Genomic DNA, 13,168 nt, shown 5'->3' on the forward strand with positions numbered 1-13,168 from the left:
CACAATCGAGCCACTTCTTCACTCCCTCCCTCTGGAGGACAGGTGGGTGGGATTGATGAAGAGGTGCACACCCAGGCTGCTATCTAGAACGAGCACGTTCTTTACATGCCTCTGTTTCCATGGCAGCGTGTCCCTAGCTAAAACCCGGAAGCAGAGACAGTGTGATATTAACAGTGAAATCCTCACCTGTCCCTGGCTGTTATCTGCAAGCTCTCTGCGAGATTCCAACACCTCTCCCCTGAGCTTTGATGTTCTTTCCTGTGTTGTCTGAATCCCCCCCCCCCCCCCCCCCCCACTGAAAACTTCTGTGAACACAGGTAATCTCTCTACACACAGCACTGTGTTATATCAGAAGAAGACACATGGTGAGGAGCATAGTGACACGTGCCTTGTGTCTGTTCTCTGAAATGAACAGAGTGCTATGTGCAGAGAGCATACCTGTGTACAGTACATGGGAGAGGAGACTGACAATTAACCCACATCTAAAGTGACCCCCGATATGTACCCTTTTATTGTACATATAAATCATCCCTCTGTCACTGATGTCACCCCCCCTCCCCCCCCACCACCATCCCTCTGTTACTGATCCCATCCTTATCCCCCCATCCGCTGTACTCCTATACAATTTATCATCCCCAGTGCCATCACATGGCGTACAGTGCCATCACATGGCGTACAGTGCCATCACATGGCGTACAGTGCCATCACATGGCGTACAGTGCCATCACATTGCGTACAGTGCCATCACATTGCGTACAGAGCCATCGCATCCCGTGATATACAGTCCTGTCATCCCCATCCCATGTACCCCTACAATCCTATCATTCCCCCTCCCCAGTACTCCTATACAGTCCAGTCATCCCCATTCCCTGTACGTCTATACAGTCCCATTATCCCCATTCCCGCACAGTCTGTGATGACACTGTATGGTCTGCGATGGCTCTGTACGGTATGTGATCCTGTAATACTCTATTTACAATGAAGGAAACATTATTACTATAGGGGTACTGGGTAATGCACCAAATGTGGGGGAGCAAATCTCTGTCTATGTCTGAGGAGCTCTGGGCTTCAGTATGAAAATACAAATAGATGTGAATAGAAGGTTTCATTGTCTCATATAAAAATCCAGATAGTCAAAAAAAGGAATCGTTCACAATGTTAGCTCTGATGTTATTTCATTTTATTATACCAATAATGCATGGAATGCCTGTGTGCTGTCACATCCATATGTGTATTCCTCTTTACAAATATATTGTTTTCACTTTGGTAGATAGTGCTGTGTATGTAAATCTCCTCCTACATATTACTATCAGTGACTTCTACCATAATCACTGACTGACGTGCTGTTATCTTTGCTGGATTTGTCTAATGATTGGAGCATGCTGCAGGAGAGGTGGGAGCAGGGAGAAGGTGGGGGGAGTAGCTGCCCTCGGGAGCAAGCAGAAATCCAACATTAATCAAGCAAAATGACAGGAAAGTCACTCCAGACTCCGGAGCCAGACCATTGTCAGTATTGCGCAGTATGAAAGTCTGTAGACCTTCCCACAAGTATTTTGCTTGATTTTAACAGAATGGGGGCACTTCTGAGAGGGCTGGAAGGATTTATAGATATCGGCAGCTCACATAGAATAGGTGTAAGCAAAAAAAAAAGGAAACCCATACTTCTCTTTTAATCAGAGGCACTTTAAATGATGGCAGGTGCGTACTGACTCCTATTTAACATGTGTTTGAATGTGGTTGCTTAATTCTGAACACAGCTACAGTGTCTGTTATAAGGGGGTGTGCACACTTATGCAACCACATCATTTTATTTTTTTATTTTTACTTCCTCCCCCTAAAGGTTTCAGTTTCTTTTTCAACTGAGTTGTATAGTTTATAGGTCATATTAATGGTGGAAAAAGTTATGAAATTATTTATCTTTTTCTGATATTTTTACATCACAGAAAACCTGACATTTTAACAGGCGTGTGTAGACTTTTTATACCCACTGTGTGTGTGTGTGTGTGTATATATATATATATATGTATGTGTGTGTATATGTATAATATATATATATAATAAAATTTCCTTGTAACTACCTTTTTTCTTTTTTTGTAAGTGATTACATTATTCTCAGCTGCATTAAGGGACTTAGATTGGAGAGGTGTGGGTGGAGAAACAGTAGGCCACTGATCTTCCCAGTGAATGACTGTGTGGGGGGGGTGTCAGCACAGCACGTCTTGGCTATTAACTAACAGTCAGACAGTTCTCCCAGCACACCCAGAAAACTGACCACGCTGGGAAGGATGTGCTCTTGTGCCTAACGTGATCAGTTTGAATTAAGAAAGCTGGGAGGACTGGCAGGATCACCAGGTATTTCACACAAAGGAAGCAATGCAAACAGAACAGGATACTGTAGCACAAGTACATGGTATAGCAGACCTATATCATGAATATGAAATGTTGGGTTAACATATTCCTTAAAGTGGTTGTAAACCTTTGAAATTAAAAATGAGCAAGGTATAGTTTTGTCTGTGCTCTTTTCCCTCAGCTTTCTGCATAAATCACTTCTGACAGGGTATGCCAACACAACAGAATACTGGGGGGCAACCGGACCCCCCCCCCCCCCCCCTCCGGCACACAGCATTTGATTGACCGCCTCAGCTGTAGAGGGGAAGTGTCCATTCCCTACACTCAGGTCTTAGATTACACTCCACTGCTGGCTGTATGCTGTGCAGTGTGTGACATGAGGTTCCCACCCCCTGCCTTCTGGAGCTCAGAAATGCTGTGTAAAATGTGTGATTTAGGTGGTTGTAGAGGAGTAAAGGCTGCAGGTAAAAAGGTACAAGTTATGTAGGAGGATTTGTTTAATCTCTGGGTATCATCTGAGCCTTTCCACTTCGGTGAGTATCCCTAAGTGTTTACAACCACTTTAAAGAAGAATTCCGGGCATGGTATATTTTTTTGTAGTTACATTGTGCCAGCTTGTATTTACCATACCTGGCTGAAGCCCCTGGAAGCTGTAAATCACTCTACTCTAGTGATCTCCACCTGGGTACTGTCCTGAACTCTGGCCTGATGCATTGCGAATACAGGAGGTATGCTGCTTGGTACAGGAGATATTACCATCATTTTCTATTTGTTTTTCTGAATGTGCATCAAAGGTGCAGCATGCAGGACTTTTGGTGCACTTTCAGAAAACGCACCAAGAAAAAAAAGTCTTGGCAAAACTGTGTGTAACTCACACGAAAACCACAGTTGCACTGCGTTTTGCCCACACTGCGACCAAACTTCAGAACAGCCGTGTGAGAGCGACAATATACAGCATATAGTTACTTTGGTTCAAGCTAAACTAATGTAACTATAGAGAAATACCTGTATACTATGCCTGTGATTCTTCTTTAACCCAGAACAGTTTTAAGAAGAGGATTATATCTCATTTCCAAAATGTTTTAACATATAATGGTATAAGTCAGATATTTTTATATATATATATATATATATTTTTTTTAAACTGCAATAACATAGTACCACAGTAACAGGTTAAAGAGGCAGATCTTCACTCTAATACTGATTTGCAGAATCGCATAAAATGCAGACATCATTTTATACATACATGTAAAGTACATACTATCTTTTCTTTAACAAACTTCTCCTGCACACCCTAGGGGGCTCTTAAACCCAGATACATACTATATGTAAATCTGGACTTGCAGCCAATGTAGAGAGCTGTGGCAAGCCCCCGCTTCCCTCACTTCAAAGTGTTTGCCTGTCAGACTGAGCTCTAGGGAGGCATCCACTTTGAATTGTAAAATCCAAGGACGTTGCCACAGCTCTCAACCTTGGGCTTTAAATGATGTATCCCACCCCCAAGTTCATGGATCCTTAGGGTGTATAGGAAGAATAATTAAAATAAAGCTTCCACAGTGCCTTCTGTGAAGACAGTGATGCCCTTTTATTTTGGAGACAGTCTGACGTTAACCTCCTCCCACCCGCCGCATAGGGAAAGGACTTGGGCCAGGATCTCCTCTCGTTCTGGGGCAACAGCATATGATGTCACCACTCTCACGTGCCCGCGGGGCTGATGTGACCCTGATCTCGGTAAAGAGCCGATGATGCGGTTCTTAGAGGGATTCCACCTGCAAAAAAAAATATTAAAAGCCAGCAGCTATAAATACTACAGCTGCTGACTTTTAATAAATAGACACTCGCCTGTCCCGGGGTCCAGAGATGTCGGCAGCCGAGACCGATCGATCGCTCGGGTCTCGGCTGCTGCCGCCACCATTCTAGGTGAGGGAATCAGGAAGTGAAGTGTTGCGGCTTCACTTCCCGGTTCCCTACTGCGCATGCGCGAGTCGTGCAGCGCACTAGGAGTGGTCCGCGCTGTCTCTGGGACCCGTGTGTGTCCCAGCAGACAGCGCAGCGGGACAGGAAACGGCATAGATTCCCGTGGGAGTCTTTGCCCGGAAGTGGGTGCAAATACCTGCCTTAGACAGGTATCTGCACCCCCTTCCCCCCTGAAAGGTGCCAAATGTGACACCGGAGGGGGGGGAGGGTTCCGATGAGCCGAAGTTCCACTTTAGGGTGGAACCCCGCTTTAACCCATGTGATCGGCTGTGTCCTGGTGGGAATCATGGCACTGATTACAGTGAAGCCAGTCTGAGCCCTTTAGTGACATCAATCAGTGATGCCTTTCAGTGACTGCTCATCATTGCGGCATATTGGTGCCTCCTAATTGGTGCCGCCTCCTCCGTGCCCATCAGTGCTGCCTATCGGCGCACATCCGTGAAGGGGAAAAATTACGAATTTACAGCATTTTCTGACACAAACTAAGAAACTTTTTTTTTTTTTTTTCTACATTTTTGGTATTTTTTGGATCTTTTTTTTGCAAAAAAACCCCTCAGTAGTGATTAAATATAACCAAAAGAAAGCTCTGTTTGTATACAGTGTTGCATGACTGGTATTGAAGCCGTTAAAGACAGTTTAAAATGACAAATATGCTCGTTACCTTGCCTTCAGATTACTGGGTTTGACACAATGCAGTCTTTACCTTACTTTTTTTTTTTTTTTTTAAATACCCTGTTTTCAATAGAGTGAAGACAAAAAGACAGACCAGGGTAGTCTGGAAGACTTGTCCAAGGTGAAAGGCACAGATGATGTTGACAGATTCATACTGATGTCACCACTACCAACTGAGCTAATTGGCGTCCACAGAAGGTCTCCCCTAACCCGTACACGGAAGACTGGGTCAATGGAGGTAAAACAATTTGAATGGGCTATACAGAGGTTGATACTGTTTTAGAATTCAATCTGAAATTTGTAATTGTTCATTTACAAATGATATGCTCTTTTCTTTCCCTGTTCTCAGTAAACGATAGAAATGAATAAGTGCAAAATATAATTGAATAAAAAAAAAACTGTGTAGTAGATAGATCATAGTAGTATAAATATTGCTGATTAATTTGATTACATTTATTTTTTACTTGTTAGATAGTAAAAATTTACTTGTTAGATAGTAAAAACCCTAAAGTGGACCTCCGCTCATCGGAACCCTCCCCCCCTCCGGCGCCACAATTGGCACCTTTCAGGGGAGAGGGGGGTGCAGATACCTGTACAGTACAGGTATTCTGCACCCACTTCCGGGATAGCTCTCTGCGGAAAGGGGCGTAGATTACGCCCCTTTCCGCAAGTGCCTGCCCCTTTCCACAAGTGCCCCGCTGCCTGCTGGGAAACGCACAGATCCCAGAGGCAGCGGGGACCGTCCTTATTGCGCAGCTCGATTCGCGCATGCGCAGTAGGGAACCGGCAAATGAAGCCGAAAGGCTCCATTTCCTGATTCCCATACCCAAGATGGCGGCGGCAGCACACGACAGACGATCTAGAGATCGGCTTCGGGTGCCGACATCGCGGGCGCGCTGGACAGGTAAGTGTCACGATTTTAAAAGTCAGCAGCTGCAGTATTTGTAGCTGCTGGCTTTTAAAAAAAAAAAAAACGCGGAGTCCGGCGGACTCCCGCTTTAATTTGGGGATATTTTTTAGCACAAAACAAGCCCCTGGATTAAATATTCCTAATTAATATTGTGATTATATGGTCATTACTGAAAAGAAGGTTAAGCATATAGTGACTAAATTCTTGGCAAACAAATTTGTATATTCAGAAGATTTTTTAGTTTAGTTGAAGTTCAGACTATTGCCATTTTTTCCTTTTGTTGTTTTCTCGACATGTGAAGAGCAACCGTGTTTGTAATAAAGCTTTTGTGTAATTATATATGTTAATTTAAGAACTTGTTTCTCCTAAAGCTGGATATTTAGTATATTGTAGGAAGTACTTTAGTCCTTAATTAAACAGAGTCATAATACCGGGAGTGAATTTCATTCCAGGCCTGGGTGGTTGTTCCTTTTTTTTTTTTTTCTTTTAGAACCCCTTATTTAGTCTACTTTCATAGGATATGTGACGCTCAGCTAAGTGAAGCTTTGTTTACACTGCACTCTTAGCTTTCTACCATCTCACTAAATAGTTATGTATGTGTCCATTATTTGGAGAAATTATAGACTTTTTATTTTATTTTATTTTTTCTTTTTTTTTAGAGGAACAGTAAATTTATTTTTCAAGAACAGCTGCATATTGCTATGTAACAGTAAATCAAATTGCTCAAGGGACACATCCTAAATATAGGCCAGTACATGCATTTCTTATGGAAATTTTTATGTGCAATTTGACACAGTTTTCTGACTTCTTGATATAAAATTCTGTTTGTACCACCTACTACAAACAGAATGTCTTCTACATTTTTGTTGTCTGTTACGATTAAGATCACCCCATGTCTTCGTGTGACCCTTCAATTACCACAGTGGTGTTCTGAACCCAAACACAAAGGTCTGTTTCACACAGGTTTCCGCTTGTATAAGAGCATTCCGAACAGCAAGCTTTGACAAAGCATTTGCAGAGCTTTCAGCAAACTTTTTTGAAACTTTAAAGTACCATTCAGTTCCAGTTTGTAAATATTGAACATGGATCCTATTAGGAGTGTTGACCGTCACTTAAACTGCTTCTGGACCACCCACCGCACATTTACTGTGGCAGGGCGAGCCAACTGTGCAAAACAACATACCTGTACATTGTTTCCTCTTCTGGGTCAGGGGTGCGTGTGCACCGCGGGTGACCTGCTCTGGCTGTGATTGGACACAGCGGAAGCCAATCAGCGGGTCTGACAGCTGTGCTTGCCTGCCAGGACCTGCGGATTGTTCGCTGGAGAGGCAGAACGGCGGTCGGTCTATGTAAACAAGGCAGACCACCATTCTGTTGGAGAGGAAGAGAGAGATCTTTTGTTCTTTGCTAATTCAGGGACACAGATGTCGCTTTTCCACCAGTTAAACCATCCACCACACAGTTAGAAATCACTCTCTAGGAGCACACGTAACCATTTGATCGCCTCTGATGTTAACTTCTTCCCTGCCAGTGTCATTTATACAGTGACTGTGAATTTTTTTTAGCACCGATTACTGTAACGGCCAGTCAGGAAAGGGGGTGGGGACGAGCGAGTGCCCCCCTAACCCCCCCCCCCCCGACCCATACCAGGCCGCATGCCCTCAACATGGGGGGTGCTTTGGGGAAGAGGGGCCGGCATGTTCCCTTTAATAAGGGGGCCCCCAGATCCTGGCGCCCCACCCTATGTGAATGAGTATGGGGTACAATGTACCCCTACCCATTCACCTGTGAAAAAAAGGTAAATAAAACACAACACACAAGGGTTAAAAATAGTTTATTGCACAGCTCCGTGGGGCTTCTTCTGACTTCGGGGGTCTTGTCCCCCTCTTTGGTTCTTCTTGCCTCTGCACCTTCTTATAGCTCTTTTACGGCCCGGTCTTCTATCGCCGTTGTCTTCGATAACTTCTGTTCTTCTCTTCTTGAGCTGTTGACTCATCACTGTCTCTGGCCACAATGACAGGGACGCGGCATGCGGCGACTTATATAGGGACTTCGCTGGATGGTGTCCCCACCCATTATGATGTCACAGTTCCAGCATCCTCTGGGTCTGTGCCATAATGGGCAGGGACATCACCCTGCGATGTCCCTATATAAGTCGCCACACGCCGCATCCCTGTCATTGTGGCCAGAGACAGCAACGAGTCTACAGCTCAATAAGTAGAAGTACAGAAGGCGGCAAAGACAGCGGCGATAGAAGACCGGGCCACCGCTTGTAAAAGAGCTAGAAGAAGGCGCAGAGGCCCGGCAAGAAGAACCGAAGAGGGGGACAAGACCCCTGAAGTTGGAAGAAGACCCCCGGACGGCGGCGAAGAAGAAAGCCGGGCTCCTCCATTAGCAAAAGAGCAGAAGATAGCGGAGGAGTCCGGCAAGAAGACCCCCCAAGACGGAAGAAGACCTCCGAAGCTGTGCAATAAACTATTTTTAACCCTTGTGTGTTGTGTTTTATTTACCTTTTTTTCACAGGTGAATGGGTAGGGGTACATTGTACCCCATACTCATCCACATAGGGTGGGGGGCCGGGGGCCCCCTTATTAAAGGGGGCTTCCGGATTCCGATAAGCCCCCCCCCCCGCACGCAGACCCCAACAACCAACGGCCAGGGTTGTCGGAAAGAGACCCTTGTCCTCATCAACATGGGGACAAGGTGCTTAAGGGTGCGGCCCCCCTTCCCCAAAGCACCCCCCCATGTTGAGGCCACGTGGCCTGGTACGGCTCAGGAGGGGGGGCTCGCTCATCCCCACCCCCTTTCCTGACTGGCCAGGTAGCGTGCTCGGATAAGGGTCTGATATGGACCGGGGGGGACCCCCACGCCGTTTTTTCAGCGTAGTCCATACCAGATGATGGGGCCTGTGAGGCTTCCTTCGCTAGTCCCGGCTACCTGGAGCCGAGCTCAAAATGAAAGGACTTTCCTGCGTGTGTGTGTGTAAAAGTACGGCGGATAGTCCGGCGTACTATGTCCCCCGGACCTAGTCCGCTGGAAAAGTCCCGTGTGTGGGCAGGTCCGCTCGTTCGGACAGTCCGGCGGACTTTATGGTGGTTTGTGCGCCGGATAGTCTGATCGTGTGTACGCAGCATTAGAGAGCCTTGGTAAACAAACAGCATTATGAAGGCCAAGGAACACACCACACAGGTCATGGATAAAGTTGTGGAGAAGTTTAAAGCAGGGTTAGGTCATAAAAAAATATCCCAAGCTTTGAACACCTCACATAGCACTGTTCAATCCAGTATGGTACAACTGCAAACCTACCAAGACATGGCCATCCATGTAAACTGACAGGCCGGGCAAGGAGAGTATTAATCAAAGAAGCAGCCAAGCGGCCCATGGTAACTGTGGAGGAGCTGCAGAGATCAACATTTCATGTGGGAGAATCTGTCCACAGGACAACTATTAGTCGTGCAGTCCACAAATCTGGCCTTTATGGAAGGAAGCCATTGTTGAAAGAAAGCTATAAGAAGTTCTGTTTGCAGTTTGCAAGAAGCCATGTGGGAGACGCAGCAAACACATGGAAGAAGGTGCTCTGGTCAGATGGGACCAAACTTGAACTTTTTGGCATAAAAGCAATACACTATGTCTGGCGGAAATCTAACACTGCACATCACCCTGAACACACCATCCCCACCATAAAACATGGTGGTGGCAGGGACAGGGAAGCTCGTCAGAGTTGTTGGGAAGATGAATGGAGCCAAATACAGAGCAATCTTAGAAGAAAACCTGTTAGAGTTTGCAAAAGACTTGAGACTGGGCGAGGTTCACCTTCCAGCAGGACAACGGTCCTAAACTTTCAGCCAGAGCTACAATGGAATGGTTTAGATCAAAGCATATTCATATGTTAGAAGGTCCAGTCAAAATTCAGACTTAAAGAGGAGCTGCACCTAAAAAAAAAAAATATTAAAAGCCAGCAGCTACTAATATTGCAGCTGCTGACTTTTAATAAAATCACACTTACCTGTCCCAGGTTCCAGCGATGTCGGCGGCAGATGACGAGCGATCGCCCGTCTCGCTGCCGCCACCGCCGCCATCCTCTGTCAGGGAATCAGGAAGTGAAGCATAACGGCTTCACTGCCCGGTTCCCTACTGCACATGCGCGAGTCGCGCTGCGCGTCTCTTATGGTCCCCTGCTGTGTCTCTGGGAACTGTGTGTCTCCCAGAACACAACGGGGGGGCAGAGCGTCTGCGGGGGTCTGCGGCGGTCTGGCCGGAAGTGGGTGCAGTTACCTGGATTATCCAGGTAACTGCACCCCCCTCCCCCCTGAAAGGTGCCGATTGTGGCACCGGAGGGGGGAGGGATAAGATTAGCGGAACTTCCCCTTTAGGGTGAAGAACCGCTTTAAATCCAGTTGTGAAACTGTGGCAAGGCTTGAAAATTGCTGTTCATAGATGCTCTCTATCCAATCTGACAGAGCTTGAGCTATTTTTGCAAAGATGTCACTCTCTAGATGTGCAAAGCTGATAGAGACGTCCCCAAAAAAAATTACAGCTGTGATTTCAGTGAAAGGTGGTTCTACACAGTATTGACTTTGTAGAAGGGGGGGGGGGGGGTGGAACACAAATGCACACCATAAGTTTCACATTTCTTTATTGTACATCACGGGACACAGAACACCATAGTAATAACTATGTGGGTTATAGGCCGCCTTTAGGTGAATGGACACTGGTATAACCAAAAAGGAAACAGGAAGTGCCCCTCCCTGTAGAACCCCTCCCATACTGGGAGTATCTCAGTTTTTTCACCAGTGTCTAAGGTGTTGGTCACGGTTGATGAAGTGCTGAGAGAGCTCCGCTAAGTAATCCTTGACGGGATCAAGGAGCCTGTATTTTGCCACTAGAGGGTATAAAAGCTACATACCTGGCTTCCAGTATTCCATGCTTCCCCTGTGATGTGATGTGCTCAATTGTCAGCAAGAGGTCAGGTTCCCCCCTGCAGAAGACCCCCCTGCCCTCCCTCGATCCCCCCTCACTATAGGGCCAGCTATCTCCGCGCAGAGGGTGGGAAAGGGATCCTTTAAAAAAAATGGGGTGGGACCTAAGTGTGTGGGGGGCATGGCTGAAACGCTGCCCGGGGTGCACGTGGAGCACAAGGCTCACTGCTTAAAAGCTTTACACTCTGGAAGTGTCTGGTTGGCTGACAGAGGGACACAGAGCATACAAGTGGTATGTAAGCTGTATGGGGGGTGGGGGGGGGGGCTGAGACTGAGTATTTATAGCAGCATGTTATGTAATTGCTAGACTAAAGCTCGACAGTAGATGTATTTTGTTTAGTACCTCTGCTTTTTTTGTGCTTAGGACTATGTCTTCCCCCCAGGAGGGGTAATTCATCGGGGAGGGGGGGGGGGGGATGCCAAGTTGTTGTGGTCAGAACCTGAGGCTCCTAGTCACACACCCACAGTTTCTTCCTTCCCTGAAAGATCTCAAGCATCTGGTGAATCTGAGCCATATTGACTCACAGGCATGGTGGCTACCTCCAATATCTCAGCCTCTGCATACGTCACAAAGGACGCTTTGGCTATGGCAATTTTGGAAGGGAAAATAGCCGAGATGTTAGCGTCTTCCACCCAGGAGGTGAGAAAACGCAGAAGACCCCCTTCTCCTGCCCTTGACCTTCCAGGATTGGAGCAACAATGGGCAGATGATATTGGGGCATCTTTGAGAGACTGCAGTTCAGGTGACCCCTCTTCGGAGGATTCAGCGTCTGAAGAAACGTTCTCAATTTTGCAATCGCAGAAATTGCTAATCCAATCCCTTACGGACTTGATTCATTATGGATTTAAGTTGCCTCCTGTAGAAGTGGAGGATGTTTCCTTCCCATCCTTGGGTTCGCTTGAACCCCCACAGGGTTCTCATGTTTTCCCTATGCACCCGTTACTGGAGCAACTGATTTATGCTGATTGGGATCACCCAGATAAGCAGTTTTCTCCTCCTAAAGGATTTTCAATTCTGTATCCTATGGAGAAAAAATTCTCAAAGAGATGGTATTTGCCAGCAATAGATGCGGCTATCTCCTCTGTGAACAGGAGTTTAACTTGTCCAAGTGGACAGTGTACAAGTATTTAGGGATCCAGCTGATAAGAAGTTGGAAACTCTACTTAAGGCCTCATTTGCTGTAGCTGGTGCGGTAGTACAACCTGCAGTGGCAGCAATAGGCATCTGTTAATCCCTTTGGGGTGAATTCAAGCAGGTTTTAAAAAAATAAAAAAGTTCCTGCTCAAACTGAAGAGGCCCAAGGTTTAGCTGAGCTATCTAGGGCCCTATACTTTGCAGTGTATTTTATCCATCAGGCATCTCGCCTTGTGCTCATGTTGATACATATGCGCAGACTTCTGTAGTTAAGCAGATGGTCAACTGCGTTACCATGCAAGAAGCTCTTGGCTATGAATAAAGGTTGTAACCTTCTCCTTAGATGTCTGGGACAACAACCTCCAGGCAGTCTTGATGGTCTCCACCGTCGGGGGCAGAGGATAAGCCTCATAACCAGACATAGGGCTACAAAAAGCCCTGGAGTCAGAAGTCCCCAAATGGAGTCCCAAGGCTTCCTTGTGAAGGGGTGCCCCCGCATGATCGAGTGGGGGGAAGGCTGCGGTGGTTTTCAGAAACTTGGCAAGAGGAAATCCAAGACAAGTGGGTCCTTTCTGCAGTAGTCCTAGGCCACAAACTAGAGTTCCAAGAGTTTCCACCATCGCAATTTCTAAGATCAAACGTTCCCAAGGAACCAGTAAAGAAAAGGTCCTTATTTCTGGCACTGAAACAATTACTGTATCAGGCGGTGATAATAGAGCCTCCCTCAGAAGAGAGGCACATGGGGTTTTATTCAAATCTCTTTATGGTACCAAAACCAAATGGAGATGTCAGACCCATTCTAGATTTCAGGAATCTGAATCACTTCCTAAACATCCGCTCCTTTTGAATACAGTCAATTCAGTCAGTTGTTTCCACCCTATGGGAAGGAAAAGTTCTAGCATCCATAGATATCAAGGATGCATATCTACATGTGCCAATATTTCCCGCTCACCAAAAGTTTTTGCAGTAGAGCAGTGCTACTTTCAGTTCATGGCCTTGCCTTTCGGGTTAGCCACTGCTCCCTGACTGTTTACAAAAGTGTTAGCCCCAGTACCAGCAAGACTAAGGGGCCAGGGTATAGCAGTAATAGCATTCCTAAATGACCTGCTACTGGTAGATCAGTCAATAGCAGGATAAATCAAGGGG

At 46.2% G+C, this 13,168-nt stretch overlaps 1 protein-coding gene across 26 annotated transcripts in view; it reads left to right on the forward strand.

Moving 5' to 3' along the window:
• The window catches only part of PPIP5K1 (diphosphoinositol pentakisphosphate kinase 1), a 332,491-nt gene that overhangs the window by 174,546 nt on the left and 144,777 nt on the right, over positions 1-13,168 (forward strand). For all 26 annotated transcript variants that reach the window (XM_077473361.1, XM_077473337.1, XM_077473343.1 and 23 more), the window contains one exon: positions 5,072-5,236. In XM_077473361.1, the coding sequence (XP_077329487.1) occupies positions 5,072-5,236 (165 nt within the window). The remainder of the gene's footprint in view (positions 1-5,071; positions 5,237-13,168) is intronic.

This window comes from Lithobates pipiens, unplaced genomic scaffold (assembly GCF_037356315.1).
Source record: "Lithobates pipiens isolate NorthernLeopardFrog02 unplaced genomic scaffold, aLitPip1_a1.2 Scaffold_8, whole genome shotgun sequence".
In the NCBI taxonomy this organism is placed as follows: domain Eukaryota; kingdom Metazoa; phylum Chordata; class Amphibia; order Anura; family Ranidae; genus Lithobates; species Lithobates pipiens.